This window comes from Mirounga leonina, unplaced genomic scaffold, assembly GCF_011800145.1.
Source record: "Mirounga leonina isolate KUSES-001 unplaced genomic scaffold, KU_Mleo_1.0 Mir_114, whole genome shotgun sequence".
Classification (NCBI taxonomy): Eukaryota; Metazoa; Chordata; class Mammalia; order Carnivora; family Phocidae; genus Mirounga; species Mirounga leonina.
In genome coordinates, this window is record NW_023270265.1 from 48,774,476 (window position 1) to 48,798,064 (window position 23,589).

General features: G+C 45.3%; 1 protein-coding gene across 3 annotated transcripts in view; it reads left to right on the top strand.

Annotated features, from left to right (window-relative positions):
• Nucleotides 1–23,589, top strand: part of DOCK1 (dedicator of cytokinesis 1) — a 488,408-nt gene that overhangs the window by 123,161 nt on the left and 341,658 nt on the right. For all 3 annotated transcript variants that reach the window (XM_034986026.1, XM_034986046.1, XM_034986035.1), the window contains exon 23: nt 3,509–3,617. In XM_034986026.1, coding sequence (XP_034841917.1) covers nt 3,509–3,617 — 109 coding nt within the window. The remainder of the gene's footprint in view (nt 1–3,508; nt 3,618–23,589) is intronic.

Below are 23,589 nucleotides of genomic sequence, written 5' to 3' on the forward strand. Positions count from 1 at the left end.
AGATGACTGTTAACATTTTTTAGCAATGAAGTTTTTTTAAATTAAGGTATGTACTTTTTTTTTAGGATACAATGCTGTCACACATTTAATAGACTGCACTATAGTGTAAACATATTTTTCATATGTACTGGGAAACCAGAAAATTAATTTGACTCTATTGCTATACTCATTTTATTGTGGTGGTCTGGAAACTGAACCTACGGTGTCTCAGAGGGATGCCTGTATCCTTTTAATCGATATGAAAACTTTCCCTTTATCTTTTGGTTAATATTTGCATGGAATATCTCTTCTCTTTTTTGCTTTTAACCTCTCTGTATCCTTATATTTAAGGTCTGTCTCTTGCACGTAACACATAGTTGTATCTTTATTTCATCCAGTCTGAAAATCCTTTTAACTGAGGATATAGTTTGTTTATATGTGATGGGTTTGTACCTACTGTCTTTCTTTCTTTTTTTTTTTTTTAAATCTATTTTAGTCCATGTGGTTTTTTTTTTAAGATTTTATTTTATTTATTTAACAGAGAGAGAGAGAGAGACAGCAAGAGCGGGAACACAAGCAGGGGAAGTGGGAGAGGGAGAAGCAGGCTTCCCGCCGAGCAGGGAGCCCGATGCGGGGCTCGATCCCAGGACCCCGGGATCATGACCTGAGCTGAAGGCAGACGCTTAACGACTGAGCCACCCAGGCGCCCCGTACCTACTGTCTTTCTGTTCATTTTCTTTTACCCATCTATATTATGTTCTCCTTTTACTCCTTCTCTGTGTTCTTTTGTACCAAGCCTGATTTTCTTTTTATTGTCTCATTTTCTCCTCTTTCAACATGTTAGTGACACGTTCTTCTACTGTTTTTTTATTGATTATCCTACATGTGACAACATGTGTGTTTGAATTCTTACAGAATAATTAAAATGATTACTATTGTCACTCCCCTGATAACACTAGATGTGGCTGAAATAGAACACTCCATCTCCACATGAAATCTCCTTTTTTTATTATTATTGTTATGCATTTCAAGATACCTATATTTTATGCCTCGTAAGACATGACTTGTTATTTTGTACAGTTAGTATTAATTCTATAAGTTTTATATTTATTTATTTTTTTTCATTTTTCTTTCAATTTCATGTTTCTTTATGGGATAAGTTTCCTTCTGCCCCCAAAAAACTCCTTGTAGAATCTCTTTTAATAAAAGTCTGCTGCAGCTTTTGTTTGTATGAAGATCATTTATTTCCTCATTGTTTTTAAAGGATATTTTTAGTTAATGTAGGATTCTAATTTGGCAGTTAGTCCTTTCAGATACTATTCTCTTCTCTTTTGTTTTCCATCATTTCTGGTGAGAAGTCAGCTTTTAGACTTCTTGTTACATCTTTGAAGGTGACAGTGTGTTTTTTTTGTTTGCTTGTTTTTCCTCTAGCTGCTTTTACAATTTGTTGTTTTTGTGGTTATGAGCAGTTTTACTCTGATTGTATAGGAATGCTTTTGCTTTTTATTTATCCTACATTGGATTTTCAGGGCTTCTTGAACTTTGGATTGATTTCTCTATTTGTCTTGGCAAATTCATGGTCATTATCTATTTTAGTATCATATTTGTCACATTGTGTCTCTCATTGTCTTCTGGAACTTCAATTACATGTGTATTAGACCTCTTTATTATACCCTACATATCTCTAACACGCTTTTCTCTATTTTCTTTCTCCATGCTTATTTTCATGTTGATCATCTTCCACTTCACTAATTCTGCCTTTTACTCAGTCTAATCTCAATTTAACCCATATAATGAATTCTTAATTTTAGATGTTATAGTTTTTAGTTTTAAAATTTTCATTTGATTCTTTTCTGTAGATTTATTTCTCTACTATACTTTCCCATCTGTTTTCTCCATCTCTTTATTTTTCATATTTCCATCTTTTTATTTTCTCCATTTTTCCCATTTTAAAATATAATAATTATATTTATGTTGATATTCTTGCTAGCTAGCTGCAATATTTTGACCACCTGTCCTTCTGTTTCTGTTGTCGTCCCTTTTTTTTTTTTTTTTTTTGATTTGGCCATGTGGGGTCTGTTCTTTTCTATGTTTAGTTAATTTTTATTTAAATGTAGCTCCAGATGATGTGCTCTTCTTTCAGAGATGATTCATCCTTTCACCTTCTAGGCAGAGACAGTGGGACTGACCTTTCTCTCTGTCAAGGCTGTGTATAGCCTTCGTAAGCCTCCATCTACATTTGGTTTGCTCTTGGTTCTTCAGGGTTTTCAGTGGAGAGTCTGCTGTGTCACCTGGGACCCATCTCCTTGGCATTTTCTAATTCGTTATCATTCATTATCTTTGGAGACTGATAGAAACCCCACTCTACAGAGCAGTCTCCTACCCCACGCAGCTCTAGGAATTGGCAGATGTCCTGAGGAGAATGACTGCACGTTTGCAGCCTCCCTAAGTGTTTGGACCGGTCTGTAAAATGTTGCTCTGTTGCTTCCTTTTCCCTGCAAGCAGGAGTTCATGACTCGATACTTTTGATTGTTTGCTATGCATCTTTTAAACAAATTCCTATTGAATAAAATCCTTTATAAAACAGATACACTAGGTTGCAATTTCCCGTTTTAGACAGAATTTGTTGCTACAGTGGAACTCATTTAAATATAAGATTACCTCTAGGGCAATTAATTATCACTTAGTTTGCAAAATTTTCCATGGTACACAAGTTTTCAGGTATGGTATACTTTAGGCAGAAAACTAGTCTATATTAAGAAAACATCTGCATTGCAACATTTTAAAATGCAAATGCATTGCTTTTTAGTAACAGCGACTTGAAGTAACTGCTAATAAATAATTTATATGTGAAGCTTACTTATAATTAGCAACATATATTTGTATACATGTAACCAATGTGCAACTTCCTTATTATCCATTTATTGATTATGCTCTACCTCTTGACAATTTTCCCAGCAATTCTGTGATGGATGAATCTGTATAGTGTCATTACTCTGAAATAAAGTCGTTTTGAATTTACTCTTATAATATCATTTTCAAATGGTTACAAGATCGTGTTAAATTCAGGAAATTAAATTTATGTTAATTATGTGACATTGTGGGTTTAAAAGAACACTGGCAGGAAATACACCAAAATAAATGGTGTGATCTCCGCGGGGTAGCATTAAAGCTGAATTTCCCTGTTCCTCCTTCCTCTGGTCCTTCTTTCCTCTTTCTCTCCTTCCGTCCCTTTCTATACATTTCCGTTTTGCAGATTTATAAAACGTTGTTATGTTACAATGAAAAGAAGCAGTAAATGGTATGGTTCAAAACCAGCTTCTTCAGCGGGAGGACATAGCTCCCTAGCCACGTGGTCCAGATGAACCCCATTTCTGAGCTGCCTCCCGTGTTCCCTGGACGTGGAGGATTTTCCCTCACGTTCTGAGTTGTCACTGCAGCAGCACCTTCCATGGCTCTTGATGCAGGAGCAAATAGAGGCGAGGCCCCGTCTGCGAGGCCCCATCGAGTGTCGTGTGCTCCTTTGTAGACTCTATGAAGACAAAGGAGAGGCGGACTTCATGGAGTCCCTGCTGCAGCTGTTCCGATCCATCAGCGACATGATGAGCAGCGTGTCGGACCAGACCGTCAGGGTGAAGGTAGGCCCTTGGGTGCAGCAGGACCGGCCATCCCCAAGGCCCACTGTGAGCTGCGGGGTTCCCCAGGTGGGATTTTGCCTCCTACAAAGGCTGAACTTGCGTGATAGCCCAGGGGTGCCTTTGTAGCGAGCACGGTCTTGCTCTCTGTGTACTGAAATTTGGTTTCCTTCCCCTGGTGGTGCTCTTCAGTGGTCACTGCTCTCTTTGCTCCTCCGCAAGGAGATGTGCTGAATTTACTTTACGTAAATGTGAGGATGTTGATGAGAGTAGTGTTTGCACGTCACTTGTCGGGGTGTCTCGGGGGCTGAGCAGAGGTGGGGGTGCTGAGGCTGTAGGTGTCCCAGGCATCGGTCGGACCTCAAGCTATGTTGTGGGAATGGTGATGCGTCTTGGTCCTGCAGCGAGTCTTTTGCTTGCCCAGAAGAGCGAGGGATCCAGCGTTCCCACCGTCCCACTGTTTTCACCACCTTGGATTACTTGTTCTCGCCCTGTTGCCCTTTGGAAGAAAGATGCCTTCACCCCACGTGAGGTCCTTGGGGCTGCGGTGTGGAGGTGCCGGGAGGCGGAGCACGGGGCGGGCCCCTGGAGCAGCCCAGGGCCTGCATGCTCTCCAGCTTCCCCATTCTGGCAGTTTCCATGGGGCTGACTGACTGCAGACGGAGGTGTGGTTTGCAGGGGGCTGCCAAGCTGAGTCCTTCAGAGAACAAGAATCTTCTGAGTGATTAACTTGCGGCTTTCACGCAACTGTTCATTGTAGCTGCCTTTGCTTTCGCTCTCCTCCCTTAATGCTCTTTTAATGTGTAATTTCAGAAGACATTGTTATGGCTGTTGTCTTGAAAACATTTTGGAAACTGATTTCCCAGGTTGAAAGGTTCCCATTCCGTCTGGAACAAAGACATACGTGCGTCAGGTGTGTCATGGTTGCTGTGTCCAGGGCCACCGTCATAACTCAGCATGGGTGGAGCCACACTGGCCCTTTGCTTTCAGAGGTGGTGTAGCTGTCTTGCAGAGCTGCTGGATTCCTCCGTGGAATTGCTTGATCTTTATTTGAGTTTCTTGTAAAAAAAACTGATGATCTGTAGAGAAAGCGAGGTGGTACGTATATTGAAGTTTTAGGTTAACTATTTTCACGACTTGATATCGCCTCAAGCTTCCTTATTGCTCCAGGGTTAAAATTAGCAACGTGTTCAGGACATTTACTACGACATCCTGTGGCATTTCAGAAAAACAGGCGCGGCGGATGTAAGAATAGATAAAAATTACAGGAAGTTTGAGCCCAGAAGTAATTTTAGATTTCTAAATATATTCTTACATTATTAAATTTGATTGGGCTTGACTTTTGTCTGCCCACCTCCCTCTGTGTCAAATTATTTAGTGACTGGAGTCTTGCAAGACCTCCCTTCAGTGGTTGTTTTCTTGTGAGACGGGAGTGCATTCAGGGATGTTCACGCGTGGATGACAACTTTACGTCTGCAAGACCGGCCGGCGACGGAGTTTTGTTGCAAACGTTGCCTCCCTTGCTGCTAATTCTGTAGTTCGTTTTTGCACCATAGATGCTCTTTGTACAGGTGGGGTTCAAAGACTCCCACCCCAGGACCCCGGTTTTTATGTTGTTCTCACGCTTCAGGTTTTGCTCTGCGGAAGTGGAAGTAACAGTTGTGAATTATCTTCTATAGAGAAAAGATGAAAAATATGACATAGGAAAAAGACTGTGGCATTTTGTAGGGGTTACATGTCGTTTCCCAAAGGGTGGCCCTTGGTGGCCGTTTTGATTATGTGGGGTGAGCTGATGGATTGGTGGGTGGGGGTGGGCCGTGGCTGTTCTGTCCCCGGAGCCTGCACCCTGCAGTCCCCTGCCCAGAGCTGCAGCTGCTCCCTGCATCGCCTGGCAGCAGGGTCAGCCCTGGCATTTTAGGCTCAAGGGAGACCGAGGCAAGAGGAGTTGGGGGCAATAATTAGCTGCAGGAGAACATGGCGTCAAGGTCGTCAGCGGTGCTGCTTTCCATTTGACTCAGTACCACACATTCTTCCTGGGTTGTTGAATGTAAGTGAGCACACACACAAAGGGGAGACTACATGGTATGTTTTTGTGAGGTGGGAGAAGAAACTGTGGGGCTGTGTGGCCTATCCTATGTCTCCCTTCTCCGCCTGGGGCACTTCTGCCCCTTCTCTGCGGCATCCGTGTTTGTCTAGAGACAGCCTCCCCTTTGTGCTGCTTTTTACTGTCCCTCAGTGAATGCCCCGTCTCAGGGCTCCTGCCAGATCCTTTAAACAATTTTATTATGGTGATTCACATAATAGGTACCATCTTCACCGTTTTCAAGGGTCCGGTTCTGTGGCATTCACACTGTTGTGCGGCCATCACCGCCATCCATCTCTAGAACTTTCTTCATCTCCCCAAACAGAAACCCTGTCCTCATTAAAGAGGGACTCCCTGTTCTTTCCCTCCCCCAGCCCCTGGCACCCACCAGCCTATTTTCTGTCTCTGGAAATGTTCCTATTCAAGGTTCTTCATGTAAGTGGAATCATACAGCATTTGTCTCTTTGTGACCGGCTTATTTCACTGGTATAATATCTTCAGGACTCTCCCAGAGTGTAGCAGATGCCAGAATCTCATTCCTCTCCGAGGCAGAATTGTATTCCATTGATGTGTAGATCACATTTTGTTTATTTATGCATCCACTGACGGACACACTAGGGTTGTTTACACCTTTTGGCCATTGTGAATAATGCTGTGAAACTGTTCAGGTCTCTGCGTTCACTTGTTTTGGGTGTGTATCAGATGTGGAAGTGCTCTGGGTCATATGGTAATGCCATGTTTAATTTTTTGAGGAATTACCATATTCTTTTCCATAGCAACTGTACAATTTTGCTCAAAAATATATATTTTTTTAATCTTTAAATTCCTTAGTGAATTTACCTTACCAGCGATTTCTGGCAACCTCTCAAGCTTGAGGCTTATCACCAACCCCCCTGCCACCACCTTTAGCAAATGATGCTAGTCTGTCTGCTGTGCTGAAAAGATCCTTTAGGATCTGTCTGCCATCACCTTTCCTTTCTCACTTCCCATCCTACCACCTGAGAGTAACCTTCCACCTGTGCAGTGTCTCTCCCACCCACCCCTGCCTCTAGGATTCTGATCAATCCTTTACCCATCCTGTCAGTCTAGGATCTTCTGTCTGCATATCAGATTGCTCTTTCACTTGGTCTACAGTCATGCCCAGACTTTCTCAACACTCAGCTTGTGGGATCCTTCTCTGCCATCAGGCTTCCCTCTCTCCTTCCCATCCTATGAGAGGGTCCTTGTACCACGGCCAGCGCCCCCTGGTTCTCTTCTCTGCTCTCCTCTATGTGATCATGGTCCACCTCTCCCCCACGTATGACCCAGTGGCACTCAGACGTGGCCTCTCCAAAGTCAGATGTGGCCATTCTCTTCCCTTTGTTCTCCTTGGCTGTGATATCACACATCCGTGTTTGCTCATGTCCTCAGTTCTTCTTGATAAAATTGTGCAGAAAGTTTCTTAACTCTACTCTCTCCACCCTCAGTGCTGTACCTGCCCTTTCTTATTTCCTGACTGTATTTCTGTGTTTCCCTAAAACTTACATCTGCTGGTTGTCTTCTTTTTCTCAGAAAGCTGTGATGTTTTCCAGCTGCCTGGAGAGATGGGTCAGATTCCGGTTTCTGCATTTCAGAAATCTTCATAGCCAACCCAACCAACTCTCCTAGCCTTTAATTTTTAGAGACTTAAGTAGAATGCCTCCTCTAGAGAACACAACATCTGGGGGTTGGGAAGCCTTCTTGAATTAATTCCAGTGGTTGATAGAATCGTGAGCCCCACGTGCTAGAATAGCAACAGCTGATGTGCATTGATCACCGTCCTAGGTGCTTTACATGTATCAGCTTATTTAATCCTTATGATAAAACTGTTAGGTACTCTCCTTGCTTTCAGATGCAGACAACCAGAGATAGTAATTAAGTTGACTAAGTCCACATGGCTAGCATGGGGGCACAGTGATGATTTCAGCCTAGTTTGCCTGGTTCCAGAGCCACGTTATTTTCTATTCAACTCCCTTGGAGAATGCTGCTAAGCATCAGCCATCTGACAGTATTCAGAAACAGGGCCCATACCTGTCGTCCACATTGGTGGACAACAGCTCTTTGATACTTTGGGGCTGTAAAAGCATAAACACCATTTCTGGTGGACCTTTCCATGGAGTGGACATATGGTATGTTCATGCGTAAAGCAATTAAAAATAGGGCGCCTGGGTGGCTCAGTTGGTTGGGCGACTGCCTTCGGCTCAGGTCATGATCCTGGAGTCCCGGGATCGAGTCCCGCATCGGGCTCCCTGCTCAGCAGGGGTCTGCTTCTCCCTCTGCCCTCTTCCCTCTCGTGCTCTCTGTCTCTCATTCTCTCTCTCGCAAATAAATAAATAAAATCTTTAAAAATAAAAAAATAAAAAAAATAAAAATAAAAATAAAAATACTTTGACCAGGGGCGCCTGGGTGGCTCAGTCGGTTGAGTGTCTGACCTTTGATTTCGGCTTAGGTCATGATCTCAGGGTTGTGAGATTGAGCCCCATGTCAGGCTTCACGCTGGGTGTGGAGCCTGCTTTAGATTCTCCTTCCTCTCCCTCTGCCTCTTCCCTTCTACAAAAACAAAACAAAAACAAACAAAAACAACAACTTTGACCAGATGCCTCCCAATTGGGTGTGTTTGAAGGGGAGTAAAGGGAGTTTAGTGGGGCTGGTCACAAAGGCTTCTAGGAGGACCAGATCTTGGTCATGGTCCCACTGTGTTGGCAGCAGGTGGTTCTCTTTCTTGACCACTCGTGGATTGCAGGGCTAGATTTGGGGTGGTTGGGGCTTTACAATCAGAGTTAACATAGGCATTGCTGTTTTCACTGAATTACAAAATATTGGAATATTAGCTCTATGGAGTGATCCTAGAAGTGGCCACCCTGCCTCCTAGGCATAGTCTGTTGGTGTGTCTAGGGAGAATTTAAGAACTTTCGGTAGAGGGAAACTTTGACCATGATCCACAGTAAGAAATAGATTCTTGGGGTGTGGTGTGTGTGTGTGTGTGTGTGTGTATGTGTATGTGTGTATAAAGCTGAAAGATGTTTCATGAAAACATTCTTACCTTTATTCCATGTGATACCCTCTGGCATCTTCTACTCTAGTATCCTTTAGTCTATTCTGAACTAATGTATTTCACAAAAACAAAAACAAAAAACCAAATTGGGGGTTGAGAGGCACTAAATTTTTTTCCTGAACGGCTAGTGTATCTCACCCCACATTTAAAAACACTGCTCTTTATCATTCTTCAGGGTTCTTCTGCTGTTTCTCCTGTTCAGTTTAGTATGAGAACATGGCTCATTTTCTGTGTGTCTCCCATTGTCTTACAAAGTCGCGGGCCCCTGTGGCTCGGTGACTTTCCCTCTCTGTGAGCGGATTGGACGGGGGTGAAGAGTAATTGAATTTGAGGTCCCCAAGCTGAGGTTGGTGCACAGATGTGGGAGGCTTTGTCTTCCTTCCTGGGGCTGCCCCTGGGTGCTGGCTTTCTTCTTACCGTTCGTGGTGCCGATCTGTCTGGACTTCTCTGGAAGGGTCTGTGTTGGAAGTAGATTGTACGGTGATTGTGGTGTGGCGATTATGGTAAATGGCGTTTTGGGTGAGTTTTGTCCTCTGAGAAGTACTGTTCATTTCCTTAAAAACCGTATCCTGACTTGAAATGAACAGCACTCACTTGCCATACAGCTTGTCTAAAATTCTTCCTTATCAGAAGATTTTGTTGCTTTTTGTCCATTTCTAAGCTAGCATCTGGGGTCCACACTGCCTATCATAAATTGGGAGTTTAGAATTTCGTGTCCTCAGGAAAAGCTGTCTTGGTGTATTAGGGATGATGACAAATAAGGATCAGAAGTCATTGGCTCTCCTTGCAGATGAGGACATGAGGTTCACAGGGAACTCCTGACCTTCCAGGGCTCATTTACAGAAATTGCTGCTCCCTACTCCGCCCCTGAGCCCTCCTGTTGTCCACTTCTAGTGCTGTTTGTGAGATTGCGAGATTTCGTAAGGATGTAACTTACCGGTTCTCTTAAACAAAGCAACGTTTACTGTGTCCTTGTCCTCAGTTTTAAATGTAATTGTGATCTTGTTAGAAAAGTGGAAAATGCCAAATGTTGATTAAGAAAAAGAAGACTCATTTATCATTCATCTCCTATGAATTAATTACCCTGTTGGCGTGTTTGTCTTTTTAAATGGCGTGCTTTTTCTCCTTAGGGCCATCAGATATCTATGGGGATATGTGGTATGTAGGACATGTACATACGTGCATACTGTCCTATAGGTACATGGGCTTTTACAGCTCTGATTTTTTTTTTCCCCATACCTATTTCCCTGTGTCCTGTAGTATCTTTCAAGAACATATTTCTTGAGGTTGCATATGACCTCCTGGTTATGTCATCACTGCTTGAGCCAGTTTTCTGTGTTTGGGAGCTTGGATTGTTTCTGGTTTTTGTCTCCACAAACAGAGCTTTAGTGAGCCTCGCTGGCTGGCCCTGTCGGGGGGGCACAGCCCCGGCTGGTTCCACCCGGTTTGCAGGGAGGCAGCCAGAGTTCCAAATGCTCTGACTCCTGTGAAAGTGCTCACCAGAGCTGTGAGGACGCGCCCCGGATTATGAATCTGTGCGCCCCTCGTCTGCACTGCTGTGTTCGATGGCGCTGCCTGTTCCTGGCTTTCGCTCGAGTCCTGCTTCTCCCCGTGGTGGTGCTGCCCTGCCCGCCTCGGGGGACCCAGCCTCTCAGGGGCCATGTCCGGAGGTTGCAGAGCCCGTCTGTCCTCAGGAGCCACCTGCATCCGTGGCGTCTGTTGGTACGGGCTTAGTGGCCGTGTCAGGCAAGGAGGTGAGAGCTTTGCCGTCCAGCTCCTTCCGCTCAGATGATTCTGGGTCCTGAGGGAACCAGCCGAGGAGATGAGGGGCCAGATGCAGCTTAAAGAAACGGGTAGCATCTGAGCCAGGAAGGTGCGCTAACAGCAAACAATGAAACATTTCTTCATTCTTTTTCTGAGGTTGGGGATGGCTACTGATTGTGTTGATTAACCCAAGAGTAGCAGAGATGTGAGTCAGGGCTTTGCTTGCCCGTCTCTCATCACCCACGAGGACAGAGGAAGGGGGTGGTTTGGATGGTGACCTTCCAGGTCATGCTGTCTGCTTTGGGGGAAGTCCTGTTGAACCAGAACATCTGGCCACTGAGGGTCGGCAGCTCAGGAGAAGCCAGCACGAAGGTAAGGGTTACACTTGATTGAGAATCAGCAGCAGGCCAGGCTTTCTGGAGAGTTCTCCTACTGGCACAGAGAGGAGAGGGAGGGCCCGGACTCAGGAGCTGTGGGGACAAGCCAGGCCTGGAGGTGGTGTCCATCTCCTGGGACTGCTGTCCCGAAATACCATAGACGTGGCCTCTTAAGACAAATTTATTCTCTCCTATTCCTTCTGAGTGCTTGTCTTTGTCAATTTGGGCTACTACCACACAATATCATAGACTGGTTTTCCCTCCAGTGGTGGAGAGCAGGGGCAGGAAGCAGGCTCTTTTGTGACCCTTATTAGGGCACTAATCCTGTCATGGGCCCCACCCTCATGACCGCCTCTGACCCTAACCACCTCCCAAAGGTCCCAGCGCCTGATAAAATCACATTGGGGTGTACAGTTTCGACATAGGAACTTGGGGTGGGGTGGCGGGGGACATAAGCATTCAGATATAACAGTGCTCTAAGGGTCTGTTGTGTGCCTTTCTCCTAGCTCCTTGGGGATGCTGACGGTCCTTGACTTGTAGACACTTCCTCCCCATCTCTGTCTCTCCCTTCACACCGTGTTCTCCTGTGTGTCTGAGTTTTTGGGTCTCTCTTCTTCTTGGGACGCTAGTCATACTGAATTTAAGGCCTACCCTATTCTACTATGACCTTGTGTTAACTTGAATCTGTCTGCAGAGACTCTTTCTAAATAAGGTCACTCTCACAGGTATTAGGGGTTAGGATTTGAACAGATCTTTTCCTGGGACACAATTCAACCTACGGTAGAAGTTGAGTTGAGCCCTTCCAGGCAGTGGTTGAGGAAGGGCTGGAGGGGCAGTGCCCAGTGCCGGGAGCCCAGACCTCAGTGTCTGCACACAAATCACCTGGAGGTCTTGTTAAAATGCAGATTCTCACTCAGTAGTTCTAGAGAGGGGGCCCAAGATTTTTCCTATCTAATCAGGAAATCAGCCCAGTTAATTCTGCGGGTGTTGCTCCCTTGGCGACACCTGGAATTGGAAGTGGCCAGGGCTGACCTAGTGTAGAGAACATTCTGGCAGCTGTGTGAACACCAGCAGGAGGGGCGGGGCATGGGAGCCCAGGCTTGGGCAGATTTCCCTGCAGGGCTGGCTTCACCTGGGCTTCCAGCTCTCATCTGTGTGATGTTCTGGATTGTTCTGACTGTGCAAGTTCTCTCTAACTATAACAGATGAAGAGACACTTGCAGGTCAAGTCATGACTCATGTCAAAAAAGAAGCAGCAGCTAAAGCAAAACCACGGAAAGGTGAAGAAAATATTTTATGAGTGGCTCTTAGTAAACCTTCAGCTCAAAATGCTTCCAATTTCCTCATCCTGCTTTCTGGCCTGTGGCTTCCAGACTCTGCAGAGAGATCCACAGTCTGGCCGAGGGATTTGAACACATCAGACACCACGCTTCCGGCCTCTGCCAGACTGATAGTCGGGAGAGCATTTTCCTCGCTTTGGATTCCTGGGATCTCTTCTGGCCCCAGTGCATAATCTTCTCAGCTGCTCCCATAGGATGCTTGAGATGCCACCCGCAGGGCAAGACATTATCTGAAGCTGCCCGTCTGGATACACTTGCCTCCTTGAGACCCTCCCCACCCCCTTTGGGAGCACAGGGCTCATTGTAATAGTAGCAGGAATGAAAGTGGTTTCTGCCCCACTCTCCTTCAGCCAGCCAGCCATTTGTGTTGGTTTTCCACCAGTTGTGGCACATGGGCATGGGTATTTTTCCAGTTCCGACATAGATGGCCATTTGGTTTCCTGCTTCTTTGCCACTATCTGGCAAGCATCTTTCCATATTAATGAGCAGTCATAATAATGATTGTGGTGGCTCAATGCCAGTTCAGAACATGCACCTGAATTGATGTGCATTCATTTACTTAATCAAGTGATTTTTCATCATGTTAATTTTTCCATTATTGAATACTAGGAGATTGCTTTTAGCATTTTAACTCTATGATGAACGATTTCATTGATAAGTAGTTGTTGGCATTTATCTTTTTAAAAAATTCTGTGGCAGGTTTCCTTCGTGCTGATCACCCCCATGTTCCTACCTGTGTCCTGCCAATGTCTTTGCAGGGCAACATTGCCCCTGGACGAGAACCGGTGGTCTGCCGTACTGGTGATGAGGTTCGAGAAGGAGATGGAGACCTGCGGTATAATTTGCAGGCCGTTGGTGGTAGATCTGATGTGGGAGGTGAGGAAGACCAAGGGAGGTGTCATAATCGCCTGCTAAATCTTTGGCGTAAGCATGTGTGTGTTGGAGACATCTGTAGGAGCAAGGGAAGGTTGTAGAGCGTATAGACCTGGAGCTTGGGCTTACTCCGAGACCCCGCTGGAAACCTCTTTCTGGGAGTTGCTGTGTTAGTTACTCTGCTCACTCTGTCATGGGAAACCTGGCTCCATGAGACCGTTGTGTGCTGATACGTCTTCATTTACTTCCTGTGGCACATTCTGGGTATCTTCTTCACGTGTGTCCACCTGCCATTTCTTGAGTGCACTGCTGTGTTTAGGACTAGGTGCTCATTTTCTTTTCTCTCTGGACAGCGTCCTGTTCCCATCCATCATCCGGTGTCTGCTTCGTGGTGCTGCTAGCCGATTGGCTATTGGTGTTTGTGCAGATACAGAGCTTCTCGCTACTGGATGCTTGTTTACATAACACAGTGGATGGAGACACTAAGCTCAGACTCCCATATGGTTTGGAGGGAATTTATCTGCTGCTTTTGTCCAGCCGGATTGTGGAGCGTGAAATAATCCTAATCTCTTGTATTTGTGTGGCACTGTTACTTGTCAAAGCCTTTGGATGCACACCATCTCTCTGATCCTCCCAGTGCCGCCATGCTGTCCATTAGAAGTAATAATGGAAGAGCTTTCTCAAGGGATGGGCAGAAAGCATAATCATGTAACAAGTCTGCATTTTAGTAGCTGAGTTGTTGATGGAAACACTTACATCCCATGTCCACCGGCTCTTCTCTGGGAATTTTCAAATTGCAGCCGCCCCATGAAGCCTCTTCACAGAGCTTTATTTCTAAGAAGGACGAGGGGGTTTAAAATGGTCTAAAAAACCTCCTGACCAATCTAAAACAAGACCTTCTCAAGTGAACTGAAGATGCAGGATCTCCAAAGGCTCATGTGCAACTCACTTGCAGAATGGTATTTATAAATGCATTTGCTGTAAGTCTTGTAGATTCATTTTTATATTTTGAGTTTCTGTGGAGTGAGGCCACTTTTGATTGCAAATTTTATAAACCTCAAACAAGAGATAGATGGGGAGATACTCCAGTGTATGGATAAAAGGACTCAACGTTGTTAAGATGTCAGTTCTTCCCAACCTGATCTATACATTCATTGTCATCTAAGTCAGAATCTGAACAAATATCTTTGTGGATGTTGACACATTGATTCTGAAGTTTGTGTGGAGAGTCTGAGGACCCGGAATAATCAGCCCGATGTGGAATGAGAACAGTGGCAGAGCCCCGGACTACTTGATTTCAGGTCTTACTGGAAAGCTGCAGTAATCTGATCGCCGACACCCCACTCAAATTAGGTACAGAAGGAAGGAGAATAATTGATTCATGGAGCTGGGGCGTCCAAGGCATTAGACAGGCACAACTGTGACCAGGGGTTAGAAGATCTCCTCCCTTTGCTCAGTTGTCTGTTCGAGGGGAAAATGGCCACCAGTGGTCAGAGACTTGTATTTTCTTATTGTTTATAATGCAAGAGGACACGGAGGGCCCGTCTCTCTCTTTAGGTCCCTAACAACCCTCAGGACAAACCTTCATCAACCTTCTTGATGTAAAGGAGTAACCATTTCTGGCAGGAACAGACTCAAGGAAGGTGACAAGAAAAATAGCTTCGTGATGCACAGAGCGTGGGGAGAGAGCTGGAAGGGCCAGCGGGAAGGAGGAGGGCCCGTGAGATGTTTGTAAATGTAGCTGAAGCCAGTGCAAATTTGTGACATTGTGAAATGGACCCTGCAGCTCTTCTCTGGACCTGTCCACTGGCTGATGGAAAGAGCATTTAATGCCTTCATGTAGGATTGGTGTTCCCGCCGCCATGCCAAGTAGCCCAAACTGAGGCCCAAGAAGAGACCAGACCTTAAATATGCCCAGGAAGAAATTTATCGAGAAACATGTTGGATGGTGCTGTCGCATAAGTAAGTGTGAAAAAGGAGTGTGCTACGTGTGCTTAGAAAATCATCAGCTCCATTATAGTAAATAATTAAAAATCCCATTCAAACTATTGTGGAGAACTTTATGGTGGAATAAATTATTTTTGTATATGTATCGATGAAATCATGGACTTTATGTGAAGTCAAATTTTAAAAGCATTCAAGTAGTTAACACTGGGGAATCGGTGAGCTGGGGGGGGGGTGGTGGGAAAGTCACATCCAGAGCTGTTTTAGTAATTTACACAGGAGCGGAATGGTCCTGGGAGGGAGGGTTTTCCATCCCTCAGCCCACTGCTTTCCCGTGACATCCTGAGTCAGATAATAAGTTTGTACATTACACTGGCTTTATTTAGAATCCTGTGCTAGGCAGTATAATTTTGATGAGAAGCTGAGCAGTATTATTCTCTGTGAACTGTGAATGTGACACTTTTATAATTCAAGCAGAATTATTTTTCCCTCGGGAAATCCTATGCATTCAATATGGTACATTGAATTAGGAAAGAGGTAAAGGGGAAAAAAAGCTATAAAAGGTGTATCTTATTAAAACAAAGCAGGTTTTATTCTTGCCTGTGTAACCTTTAGATACAGTGATTGATTCTTAGAGACAGTATTTTTTATTTTTTAGCATAAATTCTCTTCTCTAGTTTAATGATTAAGGAAGAACAACAGTCCTCATTGTCTGATTAGGTGAAACATAACAAATGTGTAATTAAATTTTGAAAATGATATTTTCATACCATTTCGTATCATTGTGACATTACACATTTTGTGTGGTCACCACTCAAGGTTAAATGCAAAGTTGTTATGTCTGAGAAATTAGGTGTCTGCTAAGTCCTTTTGTTGTTTTTCTTTTAAATGATTCATTTTATATTAAAATAGAAGAAAATACTACTGCAACTGCCATTTGTCAGGCCAGTCTTCTTCTGATAGTTCCTTGGTAGGTTACAGCTCTGTTCACATGTTCCCATCAATCACTGTATCTAAAGGTTACACAGGCAAGAATAAAACCTGCTTTGTTTTAATAAGATACACCTTTTATAGCTTTTTTTCCCCTTTACCTCTTTTGATAAGTGCATCCTTCAGAGGAGTAGCTTTGTGGATCTGTTATCCCTGGAAGTGACCTTGTTGATTTACAAGGTCTACCAGTTGGTCCCTTCTCCCTTCTGCTGCCATATTTTTCCAGGTGCATATAGTGGGCATGACGACAAACCGCTGGTTCAGCAGTACCTAGGTTTGCTCCAGGTGATACGATACATTCCCCCCTCTGGGGGTCTCTAGTGTGCGAGTGTCAGGGATGGTCCCACCTTCCTGCTGCAGCCAGAGCGGTGGGCAGCTCTGTGTGACAGCAAGCTGAGGTGGGTGCTGCATGTTCTTTGTGGTTCACTATCAAAACTTTGCCACTGTTTTTTAAATGAAATTTTCATTTCTTTATTTTGATTGCTTCTTGGAGACAGGGAACAAAAAAGAATCAAGTACAGTAAAATAACACACATGAATCTACCACTCAGATCATTCACCGTCAGCCCTTTGGTCATGATCATTTCTGAATTCTGTCTATTCCTCTGTGGATTATAGATGTATTTTAACATAGCCAATGATAAATACAGGGCAAGTGTTGTTCTCTACTTTGTGTCCCCACACCTTGTGTATGAATATCTTCCCATGTGAATAGGTAATACCTTTAAAAAATTTTTTTTTATTATGTTAATCACCATACATTACATCTTTGGTTTTGGTGTAGTGTTCCATGATTCATTGTTTGCGTATAACACCCAGTGCTCCATGCAGTACATGCCCTCCTTAATACCCATCACCAGGCTAACCCATCCCTCTAGGTAATACCTTCTTACTGACACAGGGAAGCGTGGTGATTGGGTCACATCAACATCCAGTGAAATGGATTAAATTGAGAGCTACCTGACATCCAGTGACATCAAAAAGCTCAACCAGAATGATCTGTAAAGATGCATTAAGGAAAAACAAGGAACCAGAGAACAGGGGTCACGGTGTCAACCTCAGCGGAAACCTTGGATTTCAAAACCAAAGGCGGAGTCCCTTCTGATGGAACTCTGCAGTTCTTGGGGGGTCTGCCGGGGGTGCAGACTGTCATTCTGAAACCTCCTTGGTTCTCCTTACCGCTCTAGTCCTCCAGGGGCCTTTCCATTCTTCCTCGTCCTCTTCCTGCCCTGGGGATGCACCTGCTTCTTGGGTCTGCTCCACATATCGCCGGGGCTCATCTCTAGGCTGGTCTCTGCTTCCCCTTTGCCCACTAGCCACCTGCCTTACCTTCTTAAAAGGCCTGCTCCTTTGTTTGTTCTTCCTGGTGGCATTTCCACATTGGTATTTCTCCTGCTTGTTTCTCTTGGTGCGTAGAACTTCGGCAATGACTCTGGCACTTTGCTCCTGGCCTTCTGGAGGCAGGCAGGTGCCTGAAGCTGATGTGTTCACAGTGGGTAGGGACCTGATGCTTCTGTGGGAGTGGCCAGAAGGACTCTTCTTGAAAAAGAAAGTAGTCACTTAGACATTTGTGCAGTCAGTTTGGCTGATGTTTTATTAAGTTCTTACCAAGAAAGGAGCCTTAAGTGCTTGCCTAGGTCTGCTTTATATTATTTATTTTTAAAGATTTATTTATTAGAGAGGAGAAAGAGCATGAGCTGTGGGGAGGGGCAGAGGGAGAAGATCATTCACCGTCAGCCCACTGTCACCTCCCATGCTCAGCAGGGAGCCTGATGTGGGGCTCAATCCCAGGACCCTGGGATCATGACCTGAGCATGACCTGAGCCGAAGGCAGACGCTTAACCTCCTGAGCCCCCTGGGCGCCCCATTGTCCAGATCTGCTTTAAATGGTGAAATCTTTGTGGATGTTATTGTCAGGTTTTGCATTTTTATATATCTGTACTCTTAACATGTATGCAAAGATAACATGGATTGGATTCTATGACTTCGTAGTCTATTATGTACTCATCTTGTGCCAGCCATGGAGTCGTACTGGCCCGAGGCCATCAGGAATATATAAAGGTGTAGCCTTCTCTCTGCAGGAGGAGAAACCAGGTATTTGGTTCCCAAAATAGGTAACAGATGAGGTGGTGCATCATGATATCTTGGGGCATCCAAATGAGAGACTGCAGGTAAGACAAGGACCTACAGAAAGTGGCAAGTGGACCGAAATCCTTAGGTCAGTGTTGGTGCAAGCAGAGAGACTGGCTCTGAGCTCTGAGGGGTGGGAGGGAGTCCAGAGGAGGCATGTTCCAGGGAGTGGACAGGAGGGGGATGGGCAAGACAGGAAGAAGGAAAAGAAAAGAGTGGGGGTAGCAGGAGTCAATTGGTTTTTTTGGAAGACAGGAATCCAGGGGCCGGAGTGGAGAATTGCATCAGCAGGAGGAAGCATGGGGCTGGGGTCATTCTTGGTCCTACCCTGTGTCCTCAGAGCTGAGAAGGGGAGCACGATATGTTCTGATCATCAGATGTAATATCTGAGATCCTGGACTGACTCACTGAGAACTGACATATGGGTTTATTTTTTTAATCTAAAATTACATTTTTAGAAAAGGACAGGATCTCCCAGGGAAGAAATGGGGGGGGGGGGGGGGGAGGCGGGAAATGGACTTTTCCCCCAGGGATCTCTCAATATGAAAATTACATGAGTTCTTAGAAATTTTATCTTATGATATTCTTTATTAGTTCTTTTATTTTTATCATGGGATAACTATTTTCATTTACATTTTTAAGTAAAATATGTTTTTAATTGAAAAAAGTTTTCCTGGAATCTGGCACGTCCTCTTTCGGAGTTTTGTGGCTGTGATTAGGAGCGCCTTCCTGGGGTGCCTGGCCAGTGAGTGCCCTGCCAGGGACTCCTGATGATCTGTCCCCGTGAAGCCACTTTGGGAGAATGTGTGGGCTGCACCTGCTTTCACACAGGGTGCCCCGATCAGCTGGAGAGGTGTTATAGCATACAAGTGCTGTGCTGTGCTTGTGAAATACTTGTAGAAAAGAGTGATCATTTTCCAAGTGTGTCCGTCCTCTTCTGTGGAGGATATGATATGTCCTGAGTCACTGTCTGATGAGAAGATGACTCTGTCCCCTGCATTGGCTTCCCTTCACTTGTGGGATTCTTGTTGCTCCTTACTCTGCCCTGTGGGCTTTCCACTCCTTCTGCACCCACTCCTGCCTCGCTGCCAAGTCTCCTTCTCCGCAGGGTGGAAAGCACTGGATCAGGGCATAGGAGACACTGAGCAAGTCCCTTCCTCACGGTCTCACCTGGAAAACGTGTGCAGGTGGTATTATTGGGGCGTGAAGAGTTTGGTGACTTCTGATTGGCCACAGTCACCCGCGTCTGTGGGCTCGTGTTTGTTCGCATGGAGCATCTCCTTCCTCCTTTATTTTCAACATTACATCATTCCTTTGTTCGAGGACAGCACATTGTAAGCAGCATATTGGGGCTGTTTTTCCCGAGCTGACAACCTTCATCTTTTATTTGGAGAATGTAATGTACTTACTTTATTTTTGTTTAAGATCTCCTTATCAAAAAGTGGAATTTTAAATCGAGGGGTAATTCATAGACATTGAAATGCCCAAATGTGATGCATACGGCTTCCTCCGTATTGTCAGATGCTTACGTCATGTGCGCGTCCCTCCGTCAAAGTGTAAAACGTGCCCGCTGCCGGTCCCTGGGCTTTGGCTTGTCCGGGGTACCTGTTCTGTTCTTCTGTCTGGAATCTGAGTCTCTGAACCCCAGTTCCTCTAGACAGAAACTTTTCTACTCCACTGAGTCTGCTTGTTCCCATCTGTAAAAGAAAGAAAAGGGTTTGACTGGATTCTGAGCCTCTCTCTGCATTGACGCTCTGTGATCCGCTCTCTGGAAATGAAACGGTCACCTCTTGAAAACAGAGAGTGAACAGCAAAGGAAACTTTGCATAGGCTGAAAAGGACAAAATGCCATCATTTGCTTGCATTGCTTCCCAGAAGTAATTTTTTCAAAGTGTGCACAGAGACGGATTTTTAAAAGAAATCCGTTGAGTGTGTAATGCAGTTGTCAATCCTGTAAGAGTGATGTGTCTTTGTGTTTTAAACTAATTGTAGCTCCCAAAATTAGCACGCTAGCTGTGTGATATTTCAGATCTTTTCCCTAGTTCATCTTTTTTTTTTTTTTTTTTTGGCACTGTGTTAAGTTCAGTGGAGCATAGTCTCATTCACACCCCCCACTTATTTATAGTTTCGGATAATTATTGTAGTGTCTGGGCTGCCATTCACCTCTCTGGTTAGGAAAATGAGGCTTCGCCAGGCAAATACATAGCATAAGCGGGGTTAAGTCATTGCCAGTGCACTTAAACTTCAGAAGAGAATAACCTCTTCAGGTATCCTAGAATAGGATTCTCAAGTCTTGTTTCCACCAGGTCGCCTCTCAAGGAGGCATTCTCAAGTCTTGTTTCCACCAGGTCGCTTCCAAGGAGTTTAGAAGTGATGAATTCCCAGTCTCCCCTTTTCCCCCCAGCTCAGAAACCATGCTAAGCTGGGTTGTTAATTTCCTTTGAAAACTTGAAAGTGACAGCATTTCATCTTTTGAAAATTTATCACTCTCACTTCACAGACTTTCTACTAATCCCTGCCCCCCCCCCATTCCAGGGTTTGATTGACGATTGCTTTTGTATTATAATTACTACCTAATATCCAGCCATCCTGAGGTTCTCTTCTCTGCAGCCTCTTTCCATTGGATCTGGGGGATGCCACGTCCCCTGGAGGTGCTGGGGTTACTCTGCTTGTCCTCTTACTTTTTGCTGGCATCTCTGGCTGCTGGGTCTCAGAGCTGAGCATGCACATTCCTCCTGGAAGGAACCCTAAGTGGGTACTTACAATTATGTATCACAGTTGACACTGAGTCTGTCTCTACCAGCCTGTCGTTAATGCCAGGCTATTAAAAATCGGTTTTATTTATTCTGTGTTTGAATTTGAAGTTTCCTACCCAATAATTTAATATTTTTTAAATGACACCTTTGGTTTTTTACTTGTCATGAGTGAGGATAGAGTCAGCCAGCCTGCAGTTTTGCCTCTCGCCTTACCAGTGTCTACTCATTAGCTCCTAATTGTTTTCATAACCTCCTCCGAGTCTCGTGTGAGCTCACTCTCAACCCTTTGTGACCCCCCGAGGTAGTTAAGTGAGGTTTTGCTATCTCTATGAATTAAATATGTCATCTCTTTTTGAAATGTTCCTGAACCCATGGTGCTATATTTTTGGCAAAAAAATACTATTTTCAGAGAATTAAAAACCTATCCATTTATATTTCCTTTTATTAGGAGATATCATGGTTTCATAGCTATGTAACTATCAGCTGACATTAACCTTCTGGGTGGTTTTTCGATTGGTGTGTGTGACCGTTCTTGCTCACTGATTTGCACTTGTGTGGACCCTAAGGGTGGGACATTTTTGTTCATTTGAGACTTCTACTTTGAGGAGTAGATAATGACTTTTCATACTGCTTGGTGCTCCGTGGTCCCCAGATCTGAGCGGGGTGCCCCGGGTGCTCTCTGTACATTGGGCCAAACCCAAGGGACCAGCATGGTTTTTGTCTCCTGCCTGACTTCACTCCTTGTCTTCTGCTTTCGTCTCTTTAGTGGTAGGTCTCTGTGCTGTGACATGGAGCTAGCTTTCGTTGCTACCTGCCAGGGACAGCTGCCCCGCGGCCACAATCCAAGCCTGGGGAGGAATGCCTGGGTCCCAGTTCAGAATTTTCGGCAGTCTCTTCGGCTCTGCCCTGCTGTGGACAAGCAGAATCAGGGTCCCTGTAGTTTTTTTTTTTAAGATTTTGTTTATTTATTCGAGAGCAAGAGACAGAGATAGGGAGAGAGCAAAAGCAGGGAGGAGAGGGAGAAGCAGACTCCCTACCGAGCAGGGAACCCCACTCGGGGCTGAATCCCAGGACCCTGGGATCAGGACATGAGCCGAAGGCAGACGCTTAATCCGACTGAGCCACCCAGGCTCTGTGGGTTCTTTTTAAAATCAAGTTTATTGAGGTTTACAAGCACAGCCTGTGAGTGCGTGATCCTCTCATCACACCACAGCCCAGAGTCCAAGCATCTCACGACCCCCATGAGCCCTTTGGCCAGCCCCCGACTCTCGTGCACATGACACTTGTTCCCAGGAATGCAGCTGAACCCAGCTAGGGTGACGAGTGCCCCGATCTCTCTTCCCTTTGGCTTCTACTGCAAGCCTCGGCTAAGCCACGGGGTTTTGCTGTTTAGTTTCTCTCCTCTCCATGACCCAGAGCGGCTACTGACACCTCAGGCCAGTGGAGAGCAGTTGTAGGAACGAGGAGGAGGAGGAGCTTTCCCACCAAGTATCATATCAGTTCTCACCCCAGGCAGAAGAGCCCTTCTAGGCCTGGGGAGTTGGTGTCTGCCTGGGTCTGCTTGCAGGGGAGGGGACAAATAGAGGCTTAAGTGGGAGAAGAAGTGACAGCGTCTGGCTGGCTGGAGCAGAAGGAGCTGGAATGTGCCCTGGGCTCCTGTCCCCTCCACCCCATGCGTGTCCCCTCCCGACTGGACCCAAACACCCATCAGCTCCCCTCCTCCCTTGCTTTCCCTTTGCTCCCTCTTGTTTCCTTTTGTGGCCCCAGAAGGTTCTGCTCGTTTCTTGCCTGCTGCACTTTGGCCTGTCTTCCCATCTTTGCCTGCAAAGCCTCTCTGCCTGGAACATGTGCCCCCCTCCTCTCTCCGGGGGACCCTCCAGTCTCCTCCGAAACTCAGTGTGCAAGCTGCTTGTTCCGGTTTGCGCTGGCATCCTGTGCATCATGCTGTTGTCTCCAGAGTCCTCTGCAAAGGGCTCTCTGATGTTATCGAACCTCGGCGAGCAGGTGTCTTGGCTTCTCCCTCAGATCCAGTGTCTTGGCAGTTGAGCACTTGGCCTGGCATGCCATGGGCGCCAGCACCTTAGGAACAGATGAGTACATGAATTGGAGATGGGAAAGGTACTCTGAAGATGCACCTGCCATCGGCATTCAGGGAGAGGTAAAGCACCTGGAGCCTCACCGTCCGGGCCACCTCCCGGCTGCCTGGACAGCGCCAGTCCTCCGTGGGGCGTCCTCCCGTGTGGCCCGGTGCCAGGACCTTCTCACCTCCTTGTGCCGCTGTGGGTTTGCACTCCTGACTTCGCTGCACAGATTGGAGAGACACTTTGGCTATTAAAATAGGAGTTAATCATACAAGAAACTCACTAACTGAACGTCCTGGTGAGGAAGGATGCTTCCTGTTGATAGATAATAAAACAGAGTGGAATAATTTGAAGTCTTTATAATAGATGTGATTATAAATGATTTCCCTATTTATTCATGTAAAAGGCTAAATGGAAGATGATTAGTGAGTTCTGTTTTCTGTTTTTCCTAAGGTGATTTCTTAATCTTCCAAACAAATACCTGTGGTACATAGAAGAAAAAGAAAAACCCATTAAACTTTACTTAAAATCTTAAGAAGCTTTTTTAAAGTTTTAGACCGTGGA